The sequence below is a fragment of the Thamnophis elegans genome, chromosome 8 (genome assembly GCF_009769535.1).
Source record: "Thamnophis elegans isolate rThaEle1 chromosome 8, rThaEle1.pri, whole genome shotgun sequence".
Classification (NCBI taxonomy): Eukaryota; Metazoa; Chordata; class Lepidosauria; order Squamata; family Colubridae; genus Thamnophis; species Thamnophis elegans.
Genome location: NC_045548.1, coordinates 30172845 through 30193376, shown reverse-complemented (window position 1 = coordinate 30193376; position 20532 = coordinate 30172845). Strand labels below are relative to the sequence as shown.

At 36.0% G+C, this 20532-nt stretch overlaps 1 protein-coding gene across 1 annotated transcript; it reads right to left on the bottom strand.

The window, feature by feature from the left end:
• Positions 1-1515: 1515 nt before the first annotated feature.
• IMPACT (impact RWD domain protein) lies at positions 1516-18628 on the bottom strand. The gene is given in 13 exon segments (XM_032223266.1): positions 1516-1824; positions 2512-2576; positions 2579-2623; positions 2626-2644; positions 3975-4065; positions 4423-4496; positions 8024-8118; positions 9586-9711; positions 10271-10356; positions 11055-11117; positions 14346-14398; positions 14790-14918; positions 17602-18628. Coding segments are annotated over 13 exon segments (960 nt in total). The 5' UTR covers positions 17647-18628; the 3' UTR covers positions 1516-1755.
• Positions 18629-20532: the final 1904 nt, after the last annotated feature.

The following is a 20532-nucleotide window of genomic DNA, read 5'->3' as shown; positions in this document are numbered from 1 at the left end:
TTTAGAAAGATAATATAAGCTGTGCACATCACCCAAAGCAAGAATTATGTAGTTGGAAATCCACCCTGCCTTGGCTGCTTTTTGCAAGCAAAATATCAATCATTTCTTTTGCAAGCTGCTCCCAAATGCAAGGGCTTTTCCATCAATACGTAGCTATTCAGTGTGTTGCTCTAAGACAGGGTTCATTAATAAAACTTCCCTGGTTGAGGAATCTAGAACAAAAGGTACTATTTTCTCTTTCCTCCCCTCTTTCCCACCTTAATTTATTTTGGGATAATTCAGCATCTCCGGTAGCTTGTTCCTTCATCTGACTCAATTTTAGATTACACAAGTTAAGAGATATGACAATGCTTTCAAATTACAAGAATTGAAATTTCACAAACTAGTAATGTGTTTTTAAGAGTGCTGTCTTTATTGTTCTCAGTTCTGATTATGTAAATGATTCTTTGCAAGAGTTGTTTTTTGACTCCTGAGAACTGTTCTATTTCATTCAGTTAAGAGTATTAAAAAAATCAGACATTTTAATATATTTTTTAAAAAGAGTTACTGTCAATTCTGTAATTGAAGTCTATCAAGATTGCTTTTCTATGATTTGAGAAAGTGTCAGGAATAATCTGATCTATTGTATTCAAGATGACTGTGTTTATAACACTTTGCATAATTAAACCAGAAATAAAAATAAATAAATTCAGACTAAAATACAGACAGACCTCGATTTACAACAGTTCATTTAATGACTGCAAAGTTAGGGCACTGAAAAAAGTGACTTATGACCATTTTCCACACTTATGACCTTTGCAGTATCCCCATGGTCAAAGTGGGTTACATGCAGATGCTTGACAACTGGCTCATATTTATGGTGATTGCAGTGTCCTGGGGTTATGGGATCATTTTTTGCGACCTTCTGACATGTGGACAATCTAATACCATTACCACTATGAAAATTGTGATGAATAAGAAAAGCTATTATCATTTAGGAAATGATACTCTCAACATCTGAAATGCATTACATTCATTCTTTCATAATTCTATTTCAAAAGTAAACCTCTAAGTTTACCAATGCAGGGAACAAAATGTCTTATATCCTACGTCTTGGCCTTGCTTAAAGTGATATTGAATTAACGTCAGGAGATAATTATGTACCTTTTTTATATAACCCAGGAGCATCCAGCCGCTCTCTCAACAGCCACCCTTTGTAGGAATGAGATTTCAATAATCTGATGAAATTTGGTGAAAACCTGTACAATCAATTCTAAGATCTACTGTATATCTTCCTTAAAGTTTGTGCCACAATCAAGCAATAGGAAAAGACAGATCTGAAATTTCTGCATGAAGTAAAATTGACACTTGGTGTAAGAGAAGGTTATCAAAGCCATTCAAGATTGCTTGGTACAACAAATTCTTACTACCATACATTATTAAAATATTTACCCCAGAAGGACAAAGAGAAGATTGTGAAATTCTGTCTTTCTCATTTATTTATTTTTTTAACAAAGACTAAATTCAAAGGGAAGGTTTTATATTGAAAGACTTTAATTTTTCAGCAGCTGAAACAGTGAACAAATTGAAGGTGTTTTCTGGGCCTGGTGCTACTGCTTTAATTGCTGGATTTTCTTACGAAGAAAAAATGTTTTGTATTACTGCCAAGTGTTTTCACACTTTTGGAACAAAAGGTTTAGAATATTAAGTCATATAGAGTCACTAAGTGGTGACAGTCAAAAGATGAACTATTGCTATGTAATTCTGCAAAATACATCAATGTTCTGCTTTCTTCTTGTCTTTTCTCATTCTTTTGTTCTTTCCAAGAGGCTTAGATGAATTTTGCTAGAGAAATAAATTATTAAAAAATCAGATAAACATACCTAATTAATTGTTAGCATTTTACACAGATCACATTCTTTTCTGAACACTGATAGCATATAGTCAGAGATAATTACCTAAAATTAATATTCTATTACATTTACTTTATCCCTATTTCATGAATGCTTTGGGGAAAGTTTTAGACCAGGGGTTGTCAACCTTTTTATACCTACCACCCACTTTTGTATCTCTGTTAGTAGTAAAATTTTCTAACCGCCCACCGGTTCCACAGTAATAGTGATTTATAAAGTAGGGAAGTAACTTTACTTTATAAAATTTATAAAGCAGAGTTACAGCAAACCCCTACCGCCCACCATGAAAGCTGGAACGCCCACTAGTGGGCGATAGGGACCAGGTTGACTACCACTGTTTTAGACATACAAATTATTTAAAATTATTTGCGTTGGATAAACATTGGTTATAAAATTAATAAAAGGTTTATAATTGTTTAAATGAGAAAAACTTACAAGGAAGTTTTCATTTTTTCCCCTTAAATAAAAAATCATTTAATAAATTCACTTACAGAATACTATTGTAGATAGCATTTATTGTCACTGAGGTTAAGCATGCATTTCAACTCTACCCTTACCCATACCAAAAGGAACATATCAGAAGGAAACTAATGCTACAGATATTTTACTTAAAACTTACAGATATATTAGTGTAATTCTGCTCCACAAGTATATTTCTGGCACAGTTGTTGATGTGTTTGAACGATCTGGTCCTAGAAGAATACCGCCATACCAGCGGGACACCACTACCAAACATTGTGGACATTCAGGATCTATAGTTTTAAAAATTGCATATATATATTAATATTTCAAAGATGATTTACAACCATCTGATCCACTTTGTTGCATACAAGCATTTCTAATGGCTCAACACATACTACCTGCAAAATATCTTTGTAGAAAAACATACTTTTGCAGTCTCAATTCCATGACTGAAGCAAGCCATCTTCATAGCTGTGTTGGACACCACGCAAATTTGGATATTAGTTTTAAACAGGGTGAAATCCAACAGGTTCTGACTGGTTCTGGAGAACCGGTAGCGGAAATTTTGAGTAGTTCGGAGAACCAGCAAATGCCAACTCTGGCTGGTCCCAGAGTGAGGTGGGAATGGAGATTTTGCAATATCCTTCCCCTGCCATGCCCAACAAGCCACGTCCACAGAACTGGTTGTAAAAAAAATTGAATTTAACCACTGGTTTTAAACAAAAGCTTCCGAAAGCAGAGCTTTTTAATAGGAGAAAGAAGGAGGAAGCTGATAAGTTCAATGATCTTTCCTGTAACTTTAAACTCCTGTTTATCCTGTCAGACCATCAGCAACAACTGAAAAGATGACTAGATGCTTCATTTTTATTTTACATACTCTTCCAAGGCAAGGCAAAGCAAACCTAGATCTTACATATTTGCCATGCACTTTAGCATTGCCTTTCCAATCTAAGTTTTTTCAGGTAATGTAACCTACATTTTTGTTTTGGATCATAATAACACCTAGACTTATATACTGCTTCATAATGCTTTACAGCCCTCTCTAAGCGGTTTGCAATCAGCATATTGACCCCAACTATCTGGGTCCTTGTTTTACCGACCTTGGAAGGGTGGAAGGCTGAGCCAACCTTGAGCTGGTGAGAATCGAACTGTGAAATTGCAGGCAGGTGGCAATCAGCAGAAGTAGCCTACAGTACTGCATTTTAACCACTGTGCCACCACGGCTCATATGATGATAGATTTATAGTCCACAAATAAATTATTGGAAAAGCTGATATTAGTTCATTCTAAAATTATTTATCCTGTCCAGGAGTGATATGAATCATAGGCAAGAAAAAGTTAGAGAAAAGACGGAAAACTTAAAACACCAATTGCCACTTTATGATTGTGGAAATTAGTAATATTTTCATTCAATATACCAAATATTATTGATCTCTTGTCCGCATTTTCACCATTTCATCATTGGTCAAAATATTCTAAATAACAAATAATACTTTCAAATAGGATGTATCCATTAACAAAAGTTTGTCTGATTATAATGCTATGGCTATGAATCTCCTGATCATAATGTTATGGTTACAAAGAATGAAAAATATCTTATTACCAATTGATTCCTTTCACCTGCATAAGATAGAGAAGACGACCCCCAGCTGCTGTTTCACCATCATCTTCACAATCTTGTAAAAATGTCTGCTTGTTTTCACAGTATATCCTTAAAATAAAAACAATACTAGATAACAATGGAAATATGTGTCATATTACATTTGCTTACATATCAAGCTACTGCTTTTATAAAATTCTCTAAAATCTATGAATATTTATTTATTTAGAAAATTTATATTGCCGCCTACGCACACATGGTGATTCAAGGCAGCTTACAAGGGTATAAAAACACCATATAAAAGAAATACAAAATAATAAAATAATAAACCCCCCACCCCCATAATCCATGAATAATCACATGCAATTCTACTAGGTCTGAACATATAGATCCAAGAGACAGAACATTAATTAGTATTTATCCTCTTCATTATTTTGCAGTAATTACTATCACACCTTAGCTACTCACCTGTAAGCATATATGTTGTGAGTAGCACTGGCTATTTTCTTATTGTTGTACAATTCAGCAAGAATATTTTTCACCTTGGAAGAAAAATAAAGTTGCAGACACTAATTAGGATTTATATGCTTCACTTAAACTCCTTATTGATGCTTAAGTCTTGTATATTTGAATACAATTAAGTGCAACTTTGTTGAAGAATGCATATTTTAGCCAACAAACTCTCTTTCTCTTAGAATAGACTGTACTTTCTAGCCATTTTGAGAATCAGTCTTCACTGACAATTGGGGCAGAAACAAAAACTTGAATTCTAACTTCCTTCCCTTCAATAGAAAAGAGATCACAGAATTGCTCCTTTAGGGAACTCTGCTTCTAGATTTGGTAAATCCTTAGGAACAGATGATACAACAGACAACAGGGTGATGGCAAATGCTGAGAAGTAGCTTTTCGCCTTAACTGAATTGAATAGGAATTTAGGATGCAAGGCACTTATTATTATATTAAAAAAGCATTATGGATAAAATAAAGAAATCAAGCAGGCAAAAATTATAGAACAAAAATTGGGGAAAGAGATGTAAAAACAAGAGATAAATTAATGGTGATAATGTACATAGAAAATAGCTTTCAGATTCCACATTAAATGGTAGAAAATAATATTACCAATATTGTCATCAAAACAAATCAATTCTCAACAGATGCCACAAAAAACACGACTCAATTTATAGAAACTCATATGCTCCTTGAATATAAACATGAAACAGCAGTAATTAAATTAGCAGATTTACAGAAATCAGTATGTGATCTTTGGTATTCAATATGCATACTTTAGATTGTTGGATTGGATCTAGATTTAGGCCTAATTAAGAATACACTTACAAAAATCAGTAAATCTGCTCTAAGTATGGCTAACTAATTAAGTGATAGTTAAGTTGCTATGTACTGTAGTGCCTTTCTTCTAAGAAATTTGATTTCTTCCAAGAAATCAAAATGTATAGGCCTGAAATATTTTAACTTTGCTTGCATCCTGCTTAGTAAATTACAGAATCCAGCGGGTTTGCTTGTAGTAATAAATATGTCTTCTCTAACACATTTGTTTCAATTGTCTGCATTAGTCACAAAAGAGTTCAATAAATAATTAGGTTGTAATTTTTAAGTTGTCTTTTTCCTGTCTCCTTTCAAATATAGTAACAACTGTATTATTCTTATCAGAGAGATTACATTTCCCTATATAATAAAGACTGTGTAAAGAAACTGTTTTAATAAACAATGCATAATTAATATCACTTTAAGCAAAACAATATTAAAGCTTTGAGCTTGAGAAAACATGTCTGGCAAGCAAACAGCATTTAATTCAAAAGAGAAAAGTTATTCCTCTAGAGTCATCAAAATACATCTTCAATATTTATTTTTGTTGTGTTTCCATTATTTCAAAGCAAGTTCTCTTATTATGTCAGAGAGAAAAACACTGGTGAAGTATAGCTCATACTTCTTTTATTCAATATATCTCTCTTCCTACACTTGATCTAAGTTAAAAGGCCGAGACAAGTGACCAAGGAGGACAATGTGGCCAAACAAAGTGTGACAATTACCTAGTGGTTCATTTGTATATAACAAAAATGTTCCACAACACACGTAAAAAGGAACAAATTGGAACATCATGAGACATATGCATGAAGAAAAGCACAGTATGAAAAACTTTGAGTGTAGTGGAACTTATCCTAAAACAAATAGGCCCCACAAGTCTTCCAGATATTGGAGGAGTCCAATCAACAAAAACCTTAATCACAGTAGTTATGGATAATGGGCCCTGAGGTCCAACAACTTGAGGAGAACCAGGGAGCACCCATTTCCAATGAATAGGAGCTTTCTACATATATAGAGCCAAGGTGGCGCAGTGGTTAAATGCAGCACTGCAGGCTACTGCTAGATCAGCAGTTCAGCGGTTCAAATCTCACCGGCTCAGGGTTGACTCAGCCTTCCATCCTTCCGAGGTGGGTAAAATGAGGACCCAGATTGTTGGGGGCAATATGCTGACTCTCTGTAAACCGCTTAGAGAGGGCTGAAAGCCCTATGAAGCGGTATATAAGTCTACTGCTATATTGCTATTGCTATATTTTATCTGCCCACCCATGCTGTTTTCTGATCTGTGTGATCATGTCACAAAGACATGATAGTAGAGGTAGATAAACTAACATTGTCAAAATCTTTGAACGATAACTTGCCACATTGCCTATTAATATAGATGGTTCCCCACCCAATTATTTACCTGTCATGACTACTGTATTTTTGTACATTTTGCCAATATAAGGATCTGATACATGACAGGAAATACAATAATTATAACTGTTTTTAATTAAAATTACATCCTGCCTTTCTATTTTAAAAGTTTCTGAACATCTAAAGATAAAGATGACACTTGCAATTAAATCATTATTAAATTAATTTTTGAATAAAATCACACCAGGAAAATTATGACTCACCAAATAAGTTTATTTTCCATATAACCTAACTTAGATACCAACAGATAATAATGCAGATCAGATATTAGACCAGCATTAGAAATAATGCAATTTTATTATTACAGAACAGACAAAAATTTCTTACTATTAAAGAGTGCTTTCTGCAATACAAATGCAACATAAATTTTAGTTAGAAGATGGTTCTCCCTAAATTTAGTGTGGAGGCTGGAAGGCCCAATGCAAAAGATGGCTTCCAGGCCTGACAGCTACACTCATGTAGCCAAGATGAGTTTTGTAGAAAAAGCAGCTGGAAAGTCATGGAGTTTGTGAGCTGTTTCAAAATAACATTCTCTAATTAGCATGTAGTGTCTAAATGTTTGTTTTTGAGACATCTTTCATAAGATAATAGAAGTTTCTAACTGGTTTCCTTTGCTTGTCCATGAGTTAGTTCAGGAATTTAGTAGCTGTTTCAGTAGTATTAAGCCTCTTAATATCCCAATTATTTTCTCATGTCTCATTTCTTATCCATCATTGTTGTCTATGGTCCATGTCTCAACCTTCTCCAGCTTCATTCTGATCTTGTTTCAGTCTATGTTAAATCTTTCATTCATTTTCCATTCACGTACTAATAGGCCTGTCTATAAAGAAGCAGATACTATAAGTTGCCAGATAGTAAGCTAAATTTATAATGCACCAAGATGTCCTTTCTTGATACCACATTTCCCATACATTTGCATAGGTTACCAACAAAATACCCAATTGCTATTTTCACTTCCAGTTGTTCATCAGTCAACATAATGCATTAATATAGTACTAATTTTCCCACAGCAGCATGGCCATTTCCAAATCCACATAATCAGAAAATCCTTCTTCATAACAACTTACCCAGAAGATCACTCAACCTGAGAAAAACAGCTAACATACCACTGTTTACAGACATTAGAGCCACAAAAATGAAATCAGAATAACCACTATATGAACTTCTAGATTAAACAATTACTGAATGGGATAGTGAGATCTGAAAATCTAGAAAGTTATTGAGCAGTTCTTTGATGTTATTTCACTTAATTTATACATATGAATATGCTGAACCCATATGTATAACCTATTGGAAAACATGATATGATTGGTTGAAAGCAGGCTTTACTAACCTGTTTGAGGCATACAACAGATGCTAAATGTGCCTGAAATGTGCTTCTTCGGTCTGTAATTGGGGTCCCATGATAAATTGGAGGTAACTCTTCATCTGAAAATTGAAAAAAAACAAACAGATTTTGTGCAAAGATGGCTGTCAGCATTGACTTCATTTAGTAATCAGGAAAGAAACCACTCGACTCCATTTGAATTGAAATCAAGTGTACTTTTACTAATTATAAACGAACAGTTGCAAAGCTAAGCTGAGTCTGGTTAATTAGGAGCAAAAGCGAATAATATCATGTATAATCCAATCCCCTCCCCTTGGCACCTCCGTTCATAGTCCAATTATAATGCACACAACTGTCAGGTGGGAGATAACTTCAAAAGTCATCACCAGAATGGAATGCTGGACAGTTGGCCTTGGCGGAAAACTCCCTTCTTCCACATGCGCAGTAAGGTGGTCAGATCAGCATCTAGAAACTTCCTCCAGCACATAACGATTCCCCTCCCAGATACCATGCCCCCCCTCCCCGTTTCAATGACAGCCGAAGCAGCAGCAAAGCAGAGGCTGACAATGGCTTACTGAACTTTTTACCTATTTGAAATAGAATTTTGAATGATTCTGACTAGCCTGATATTTGTCCTCTTCACAAATATTATCTCTGGGCTCTTTAAATCTTAACAACAAATAATAATTTATAGTCATGTTCATTATGTTTAAATTTTTCCTTTTCTATGCTTATTGCTTTCAAGACCTTAATCCTGTTTTTCAGCCAAATGCAAGCATAGCTTGGCTCAAACTAGGAAACAAGATAGAAGAATGCAAAGAAACAGACTGTAGAAGTAAAAATTCACACTTAGCTCATATAATCTAATCGTCAGTATCTGGCTGCTCTATTTACAAAGAACCAAGATAACTAGGTTAAGGAACTAAGATTTCTTTATCTTAGAATTCTGTTATTTGTTCCTTTCTTGTTTCAACTGGGACTTAGATTTTAGAAACTGACATATTTGCTAAGAACCCTGTGCATTATGAAGAATTTCCTAGAAATCAAATCCAAAGGACTGCACAGTCTTAACAAATATCTGAGATATGGAAATATAAGCAACAATATATGAATATGTACAGTATATGAATATGCATATGCACGTGTATGTTGGAATCCCATGTAGTCAAGGCTGTAGACCCCAAAGCAGTGTTTATTTCAACACTTTCCCCAATTCAGACATTCATATCTGACATATGGGCATAGGAAGAGGGCCAAAGGAAACTGCATGGCCGTGTCACACCTTTGTACGATGGTAAAGCATATGTTTGACAAGTAGGAGGTCCATGTCCATCCCATTATCGAAGAAGAAAAAAGCACTCTCATTACCTAATGATCAAGGCAATCTGAGTTTATATTACAAAGCTAGGTGAACCAGCAATTTGTCGTAATACAGACCAACTTCTCTGTTGTTATGATGTCATTCTCTTTATAGGGGCTTCATGTTATCATATTTATTGAGTTGCTTTTCCTCTTTATTGTTATATAAGCTTAAATGAAATATAATGGGACAGCAATAGCAATGTTACCTTTTTTTTCAGAAAGATCAAAATTCAACGTTATAGCTGTACAATCTGGAAGAAGTTTATATTCCAGTGCAAATTCTTCTTCATAGCCCACATCTGTTTCTTCTGTAATTTTTCTATTATCTGGGCCTACTGGTAAAAAAAATCAATGCCAGTTAATACTTACAGTATTTCAGTGGCAAGAGCTCTAAAGAAATCAATATTAAAATTCCATTTCCATGCTATTTTGCCCAATAGTAATTTTTATATTTAAAGATTTACAGGTCCTTGTAGTATTTTCCTGACCCTTACATGTTTTCTATCAAATCTGAAATATGTAACACTTCATCTGTATGTCTGTCTGTCTATCTGTCTCTCGATCAATCTATCTATCCATTTCATAAAGCTTGCATATTTCACCGGCTCGCTCTCTGAAATATAACACTGCCAACACCGACAACATGCATCTAAACATGACCCTATATCAATACTAAAATGACACTATGCAAACCATATATAGAAACTAAAATACAGGTAAGTGGACAGGTAAGATGGCAAACATCTCAAAATGAAAAAGTTTGATCTATTTGCTATACTGCCATAATGCCCCTCATATTGCTACATTTCATTTTGTCCACAAATCTCTTCTAGTTATTTTCATTTACAAGCCAATTTCCTTCTATATAAAGAGCAACACATCGCATATTACCCGATTCAGATGACTGGGATTTTTCTATCAAAACCTCACGTATCTTCTCCACCCACAAATAAAGAATGCTTTCACCAAGGTTCTGTCTGAAACAAGCCAATTACAGATGATATATCAAGAAGCTCTTAATTTAAAAATAAGAACTGCATACAAAAAAAATCCTATATTTTAATATCACAAAATAAGGCCCCCAAAGCATCTGGTAAATTGACCTCATGTAAAATTTTGTTTTGTCTAAACTTTCTCCCAGATAATCACTTTTATATACAGTAATGATCCAAATGGGGAACACCAACCAGCACCTCTAGTATGTCATTCAACCACGGGGGCTTTCCAAAATGAGTCTATTCAGATCTCTCAGCATGGGTTTAACTAGAAGCTTTAGAAGGCACAGTTGTGCTGCACCAAACACAAGAGTTTCTACAATGTCTCTTTATTACATGCAATTATCACCATATAAACATTAAACATAAAGCAATTTGGGGTAGGCAGTACTTTGTTGCAAAAGTGTATGAAATTTAACTGACATCTGTTTTGATCATGTAGATATCTGGACCCCAAACATTATACTTAAAGTAATTCTGATCATGAAAGAAAAGAGGCCCATTCTCCCTGTATAAAATTTAGGTAGCTTACTTTTTTGGGGGAACATATCTGTTTTACTATACTTTTTGCATTGTACTGCCACCTGCTGGAATTATGAGTATTTAATTTTTTTAAAATACATATACTGTACATTTTTAAAACTGTACATTAAAACAGGATAGAAATATATACTACTTACACATAGATTTCTTCTAGATGATTTGCCAGTTCTGCATATTCCTTTTGTAAAATCCAAGGGGCACTGGAACATAATGAACATACCAATTTCTATTGATAGCATTTTCTAAACCATATCCTATTTGTGTACCATAAAAATTGCAAGTTATTAATAAGTATAATTACAATATAATTATTAAACATGTACACTTAAATTTTTAATTTATTTTGTATGGAATATAATTATTACATAAACACATATGCTCCCCAATTCATTCTAGGTTCTACAATGAATTGGAGAGCATGTATGTTTAAGTAGAGGGATGAGATAGCTCAGTGGCTAAGACGCTGAGCTTGTCGATCAGAAAGGTCGGCAGTTTGGAGGTTCAAATAGTTAGCGCCATGTAACTGAGTGAGCTCCTGTTACTTCTCCCAGCTTCTGCCAACCTAGCAGTTCGAAAGCATGTAAAAATGCAAGTAGAAAGATAGGAACCAGCTTTGATGGGAAGGTAACAGTGTTCCATGTGCCTTCAGCATTTAGTCATGCCGGCCACATGACCACGGAGACATCTTCGGACGAGCTGGCTCTTCAGCTTTGAAATGGAGATGAGCACCACCCCCTAGAGTCGGGAACGACTAGAACGCATGTGTGAGGGAACCTTTAGCTTTATGTTTAAGTAATAATTACAGTATTTTCAGAGTATAACATGCACCTTTTTCCCTCAAAAGAGAGGCTGAAAATCTGGGTGCGTCTTATACACTGAATACAGCATTGTTTGCTCCTGAAACCCCACCCCCTTCACCAAAATGGCTGTGCCATTTAGGAGGCTTTCAGAGTGCTCCTAGGGGCTGGGGAGGGCAGAAATGAGCAAACAATACACCGTTTTTTGCTCAATTTTGCCCCCCACTCCTCACAGGAGCATTCTACAAGCCTCCTAAAAACTATGCATACCCCTTCCCCCCCCCCCCCAAAAAAAAACCAGGGCCATTTTCGCGAAAACGGGCCGCTTTTGAGAGGTCTACAGTGCAAAAACTTTTTTTTTTAAATTTGCCTCTTCAAAATCTTGGTGTGTCTTATATTCCAGTGCGTCTTATACTCTGAAGAATACAGTAGGTTTCTTAGTTTGGTGTTAACAGAGTAAAATACAGAATAAGAACACTCCTACATCTAGCCTTACCTTAGCATGAATCAGTGGTTCTCAACTTCAGCAACTTTAAGAAATTGCTGAAGTTCAGAAACTCTAGCATAAACTGTCAGTGCCCCATCATCAACTGTTTGCAGTCAGGTAATACCCTTCTATTAAAGGCTCTTGGTAGAAGGATATTACCTATACCTATCTATAACACTGTTATAGTATTTTGTAAAATGGCGGTAAGAAGGACACCAACCTGACCATGGAAAGTATGCTATTTCAGGGAAAGGAAGTTATGACCAGAAAGTCTGCTTTGGAGTTTCCACCACCTTCATGTCTCAAGGAAGAAGGAACCTACAAGATCCCCTCTGGTCTAAATGTGTTGGGCAGAAAGAATTTATCCAGATCAGATAGTTTACTAATAAAAGTCATGAGCAGCCAAGCCATAAAGGGTAACAAGAACTGCATCCGAATGCTTACTGGCTATCAATACACTCCCAACAAAATTGATACAATTCTACTAAACCTATTATTTCTAATCACCATGCAGGTAATTACATTCAGAGCCACATTCCTTCTAACTTGCGTTCAGGCAACCCCATGAAGGGTGAATTGCATTAATCTAACCAAGAGATTTAGGGGCATAATTGTCACCATTATCGGCAGATCATGGAAAAGCCAAATTAGCCCACCATCTTAAACTGAGCAAAGCCTCTCCTTGACACATCTTCCACTGCATGCCTAGTCGGAGAGATAAACATTATATTACCTACTCATTATTCAACACCCTGAATTACTGGATGACCTCTCTCTGCGATTTCACACATATGTAAAAATAGAAAAAATGTAAATCCCCGAGTACCCCATCCTGGACTATACAAGGATTTGACAATTGATTAGGACCGCCCACTCAGAAAACAAAAGAGCCATGCACTAAAATGTCTCCAATCCCCAACACTCACAACCAATCCCCCAAAATATCACGGTTGATATTTAATGTCACTGAAAGGTTAAGGAGAGGATTCACATCTTCCATCTAAATCTTGCCAGCAATCATTCCTAGAGTGATCAATACCATTTCCAGACGGAAATTTATCCAGATAATCTAGTTCATAAGGGATGTCACATAACTCTGTTTCTCTTCTCAAGAACTCTGGTAATTAATCTGATAATCAAGAACCCTAATAATGAGACACTGGAGATATGGATGCACATCTCTTCAGCTAGCATCTGCACTTTGGAATGTTCCCTCTCTAAGAGGTGTGATATGTCCATTGTATTTTTTGAACAATGGTTGAAGATCTTTCTGTTTATTCAGGTATTTTCTATGTCAGTTCTACATAACTGCATCCTTTTTCTCCCAACTCTTTAAAGAACATGAATTTATTTATTCATTCATTGTGTTCCTTTATATACCACATATTCACAACCTACAGACTGGCCAGCAGAGTTTAACAACAGAACCAACAAATAATACAGTCCAAAATAAAAGTAACACAACATAAAACATAAACATAAGATTATTAAAAATTGGGAAAAAAACAAAATAGCTATTATTATTTTTTAAATGCCTCAAACAGAAATTAAAGCTACATATAAGTTACCGTATTTCTCAGAAGAAAGACGCACCGGAATATAAGACGCACCAAGATTTTGAAGAGATAATTTTTTTTAAAAAGGGTTTTGCACTCTGCAACCTCCCAAACCCTCTGCACGCCACATTTTTTGTGAAAAATGGGGCATGCAGAGAGTTTGAGAGGCCTGCAAGTGCTCCTGGGGGCTGGGGGGGCAAAATGAGCAAAAAGAGGGTCATTTTTTCACTTGTTTTTGCCCTCCCCAGCCCCCAGGAGCACTTTGCAGGCCTCCCAAACCCTCTGCACATCCATTTTTGTGAAGGGGGCAGGGTTTCAGGAGGCCAAAAATACTGTATTCAATGTATAAGATGTCCCCAGATTTTCACCCTCTTTTTGGGGGGGAACGTTGCGTCTTATACTCCAAAAAATGCGGTACATAGCATTAGCTATTGGATGTCTGGCAATAAAACAGCCGTTGCTGCTATGTAGGAAAGCTAAAAACGAAAATATTTCAGTTTCTGTTAAAACATAACAATATTTGGGGAGGATTATAGTTATATAGTCTATTATTAAAATAATATATCATTCTGGAAAGCATGTACTTACTTAAGTTGATAAATAGGTGGTGCTGAAGTTGGATATTCAGGAGGCAGAATCACCTGCAAGATTTTTAACAGTCAACCAGCAATAGTATCTTCTTTTAAAAGTAGCTGGGGAAAAGTTCAATTCTGAAATATTGTAATATTATAAAAGTACACAGAAAGATGTAGTCTTAGGCTACACTGTTCTATACAATAAAGAAAGTACATTTTTTTGTCTAAAACAGATCTCATCAACTTTTTTAATATCAACAAGATGGTGCTCCAGTAGCATAAAGGACATTTAATTCTCCCCTTCCCAATTCTCTGCAAACGACTAGAAATTTTTAAAAGAAACAACTGTACCCAACATTAAAACTGTTTTAGAGAAAGAAAAAGAAAAACCTACAAAGAAAAACCCTATACTCTCATGAGGTCTACTTTCAAACTATAGTCCCAACTATAAACTTACCTGCAAATTGAGAGTCCACTTTGGCTGTGCTGAGCAATCACTAATCTTAATGCAAAAAATTTTCTCATCTTCATCAACAGTGCACCATTCATCGCCATATATAGCTGATAGAGCTTCAATTTCTTCAGTCTGTGAAATGTTGTTATATATAATTAGTTTAAGTTATTTTACTTTGAACACTTTTTTCCCTTCTGTTCAGTCGTGTCCAATTCTTTAAGGCAAATCCCTGCAGTTTTTTTTGGCAAGTTTTTTTTTAAAAATGGTTTGCAATTATAGCTGAAAGAGAATGGAAATAAATATCTCTCAAGAAACTCTGAGGTGTTTGCTGTTGAAGAGTAAAAAGACAAAGCTCAGACATATAATTAGCTTTTATTAGAGATATAGCTAAATCTCCCAACATAAAGATCAGTTACAACAGGATCTAACAATCCAGCCAGAATTAAATATTTGATGTTATTAGCAGTTTCAAATACTGGGTAAGAAGAATATGCACATTTTAACTAAGTTATTTTTTTAACTTCCTGTTGTGTATGATTTTTGTACATCCTAGCACAAAGACATCTATTTCTGTTTTTTGAAGTCCAAGAACATTTTTATTATATTAAGCCGTGGTGGCACAGTGATTAGAATGCAGTTCTGCAGGCTACTTCTACTGACTTCCGGCTGCCAGCAGTTTGGCAGTTCAAGTCTCACCAGCTCAAGATTAACTCAGCCTTCCATCCTTCTGAGATCAATAAAATGAGGGCCCAGATGGTTGGGGGCAATATGCTGACTCCGTAGAGACAGCTGTAAAGCACTGTGAAGCAGAATATAAGTCTAAGTGCTATTGCTATATTATGTATTCAAAGAGTTGAGAAAAGCCATGGGGGGTGGGGGGGGTCTGTGTCTGTGTCTAAAAGAAAATCAGCTGCCTTGACCTAACATGTCAGTAGGAAAGATATAGTTGAGGAAATCAAACTAATAGGAACAACTGGAGAAACAAATTATTAAAACTTTGTAATTTAAAGGGAAATGAAAGTTGTATGAAGTAAACATGTTCCTTGAACTTCAAAAAGAGAGACCTTGAACAACAATACACACAATTCTGCAAGGTTCTGGGTTTTAGTAGACCCACTCTCCAGTGGTGGGTTTCAAAATTTTTTCGAACCTACTCTGTGGGTGTGGCCTCCTTTGTGGGAGTGGCTTGCTGGCCATGTGACCTGTGGGAGTGGCTTGTCGGCCATGTATTTTCTTTCGCTCTCTCTCTCTCTCTCTTCTTCCTTTTGTCTCTCTGTCCCTTTTTCCTTTTTATCTTTCATCTCTCTCTCTTTCTTTCTTTTTTCTTTATTTCTTTATTCTTTTCTTTCTCTTTCTCTCTCTGTGTGAGTCTGTCTCTCTCTCTCGCTCTGTGTGTGTGTGTGTGTGTGTGTGTGTGTGTGTGGTGGGTTTCAAAAAATTTTGCAACCTCTTCTGTGGGTGTGGCCTGCTTTCCGGGTCCACTGGTGGAACCTCTTCTACCCGGTTCGGTAGGTTTGACGAACCGGTTCTACCGAACTGGTGCGAACTGGTAGGAACCCACCTCTGCCACTCTCCCATTTTTCTTGATATTTCAAACTTGCCAAAGAATGAAGGGTGGGTATAATGGACTATAATGAACACAAATTTTGAGCATTCTTTCAAAACATTTCAGTTTCTCAAACCTATAGGCTTGTTGGAATCCATTGAATCCAAAGCTTGCTGTATACCTGTTTGGAGGTTTTGACACTTTGTCTGCTTGGACTTGTGAAATTTACAAGCTTTGACAGTTGCAACCTTCTCTTTTGACATTAATAGTAAAGCAGGACAAGTAGTAAACAATTTCTCAAAACTTGAGTTCTCCCTGCATTTCTTAACTGATTGGTAAATGATTTCCTTCTGGGCAGTGATCTTCACAAAAGGAAAGAGTAGCCAAGTCAGAGAGTTTAACCTATCGCTCTACACTATTGAAATCTGAATGTCAACATTCAGCCACAAGTCAAAACAGAGGAAATAAATGCACAATCTAAATATTAGAATTAGAATAACAGAGTTGGAAGGGATCTTGGAGGTCTTCTAGTCCAACCCCCTGCTCAGGCAGGAAACCCTATACCATTTCAGACAAATGATTTTCAATCTTCTTTTAAAAACTTCCAGTGTTGGAGCATCCACAACTTCTGGAGGCTAGTTGTTTCACTGATTAATTGTTCCAACTGTCAGGAAATTTCTCCTTAATTCTAAGTTTCTTCTCTCCTTGATTAGTTTCCACCCATTGCTTCTTGTCCTGCCCTCAGGTGCTTTGAAGAGTAGATTGACTCGGTCTTATTTGTGGCAGCCCCTGAGATGTTGAAACACTGCTATCATTGTCATCCCAGTTCTTCTTTTCATTAGACTTTTTGTTCCAGTCAATTATTCATATCTCTTATTTCTTAGTTTAAACTGACAGATTCCATCCATTCAACGGATTGCCTATGTTTAATAAAGGATAGGTGTTTTGAAAACGACTAAGTGATATAGCTAAATAGAACTTCCATGTTCAAAGGCAGTGTACCTCAGAGCACGGGCAGCAAGCGCCTATTGCTTCAATTCCCCACTTACGAACTTCCTTGAATTATTATATCTGATCCATTCGTGGCTACCTGGTCGTCGGATGTTTCTAAGGTGGGAAAGAATCCCAAATCTGACCATTCCCTTCGGGCGCCTCTCCCCCCACCCCCACCCCTTTTCGTCATCTTCGCAGAACCAAATTCCTCGCCTCTTGGTTAAAACCGAACCATCACCACCACTTTCCTATCACATGGAGTCGAGTACTGCTTACTTGTTTTTGCGTTGTTTCCGGGTCGCTCGCCGCTGCCGCCGCCATTCCTACGGAACGCCACTGATCCTTTGAAAGGCAGGCCAGACGAGTTGTTTCTGTACTCCACGCACGCGCAGGGGTGCCAATGAAGCTCTTCGCCTCCTCCCGCGTTTCAATTGGGGAAACCCCCTGAGAGCAGAGCGGAGATGAGAGCGCTTCGGAAGCTTTCGATACGCTTTGTGGGTGGTCGGGCTTGGGGCGGATGATTGTGAGAAATAGACTGCGTTCGTAAACCGAGGTCGGCTAGTTGGTGGCAGCGTTGCCGGTGCTGGGTTTTTAAATCCAGATCTAGGTTTTCGATGCTTATCTGTGTTTCCAGGTTTTTATTTAAAAATCTATTTTTCTATACATTATATTGTATGTATCAAATAAATAAGAATAATATAGTTTATAACTGATGTACTGGGGAGGGGCGTTATGGAGAATTTGGGTTTATTTGAACAACAAATCTTGCCTTTTTTAGAAAACCCCCTGGCATCCCTGGTGGGGTCAATGCTTCAATTAATAGGGATGATGTGCGATGTGATTTAAATGTAGCTTTCTGAACAAGAATATGGACTTGAGTTTGCAATTGGCTTCGGTAAGAAGGAAATATAACGGGAACCCAAAAAATTAAAAAAATATCAAAAGGAGAGGTGATACTTTTCTAGACTCAGTTATGGAAACCTTTTTACAAAAAATATCAATTGCAAAGAACTCTGAAGTTAGATAGTATAGAACGAATAGACCAAACCGCATGAAAATAATTTAATAAACTGATATAACTTGATTCTAAACTTACGCTTTTTTTAAACTTAAGTATTACAGTTACTTATTCTCAGAGCAAATATCCACCCTATGCAGTTTACAGGCAGTGAAAATAGACCTAAATGCAATGCTTGTTACAATAAAAAATAAATCATTAGATTCTTCCTATATCGCTATTTGTATTAATGGTTAAAGGAGAGTCCCCTCCCCCATGGATTGGTTCCGAATACTCTCTAGTTGGTGATTATGAAGGTTGGAAAACTAAGCAGTTCACAATAAGGGCTACTCTGAATTAGCAAAATATACTGGTTTCTTTAATGTTTTGTTTTTTATTTCACATTTCAAGGGGTATTATTTTTACTTTCATTTAAAAAAAGTATACCATCTTATATTTTTAAAACTATTTCACTGCAGTGTGGGGCAATTTTAAAAAATATGTCAAGTAAAAAAAAATATTTTAAGCTATGCAATAAAACCAGAAGTAGCAAACCACGTGTCTTTCTGCCTGCATGCACATGCCTGCACAAATAAATAACACAGAGGTGTCACATCTATGCAAATGAAAACAACTTTGCCTGATGATATAAAGCCTAAGTGATATTCTTGGCAATAATAAATGGTATAGACACTTTATCTATTGTTAATATGTAACTAGTCATATAATCAGATCTGATTGTGAGAATATAGAATCATTGACTGTAATTGTGTAGAAATTGTGGTCTTTTTCATATGTTGTTGATAAATATCTGCCTTCAGTGTTTAAATTATATACATTAGTTCATTCACACACCTGATAATGTAGTATCTGAATAAATGGCCATGGATCATAAGTGTACCTAAATATACAATGCATGTGAAATGCAGCTTCCAATATTTATTTATGCACAGGGAAATATGTTTGTATTTTACTTTTCTTAGGTTGATGATGGAATTAGTTATTTAGATATCTGAAATAATATTCAAGTATTTACCTGACTTTTGACATGAATCAATTATTTCCCAATGGAAAGAGCTTGCTAAAATTTCAGAGACTTTTGAGAAGTACAGCATCCTATATAATAGATATGTGTTTATCTTCCTGACACCTCTCTTTTATATATTCACAATCACACATTATTTTTCCACTGATGAAATTGCTCTTCTAACACTTTTAAAGAGCATTATTTATTAATTTATCAAATTTAGGACCACTCATCTTACTCTCAAAGAAACATTTCCTTTCCTTATTTTTCATCATATTTAAAATAATTTTTTGATCTATGTTGAAATAGAACTCTTTCTTCAAAATCCACTGAACAAGACTTATTTTGGATTAATGTAATGGAAAAATGTACAGGTAGTTCTTGTTTATTGACTGCTCATTCAGGGACTATTTGAAATGGCAGTTCTTTCCCCTGCCTTCACAGCAGCATCACAGCTCCCCTATCTATCTTACACAATGGCTCAGAACCCCTGTCCACAGTACTACAGACCATTTCCCTCACCTGGATACACATCATGACAATCAACTGCCTGTCAACCTGCATGAAAGCTTTCTGGGATTTGCAATATTCAACCAGCTTCCCCATTGATTGCTTCTCAGAAGCCAGCAGGAAATTGCAATGAGAGCCTCACTTAACAATCCACGATTCCAGCTTAAAGACCGCAATGAAGACTGCTGGGATTGCTGATGTTAAGTGATTTAGTCACATGATGTCACATTTTACAACTACATTGCTTGGGTACAGAAATTCTGATTCCAGTTGCCATTGTAACCCAAGAACTACCTGTAGAAAATAGACACCATCAGGTAATTAACCAATGATCAGTTTAAGTCTGGCTTACTAAATAAACCATATTTTTGGTTTAACAAGATAAGCCACAATTAAACTAAATATTTATTAAATGTATATTATTGCCCTTCTCATATATATATTGACTGGTCTACTAATAATTTAAAAAACAGTAAAGCAACTATTTTTTAAAAAAACCATCAATTTTGTACTATAAAACCTCATAGTGGACATACAAGGATGCATTGAAATTAACCAGGAAATAGGCCCAGCCATACTGCCAGGGTTCTAGGCTAGATGGCAAAGCCAAATTTTTAATGCCTTGAGAAAGACCAACCGAGTCAGGGCAAATCTGATCTTGGAGGTGTGGTTT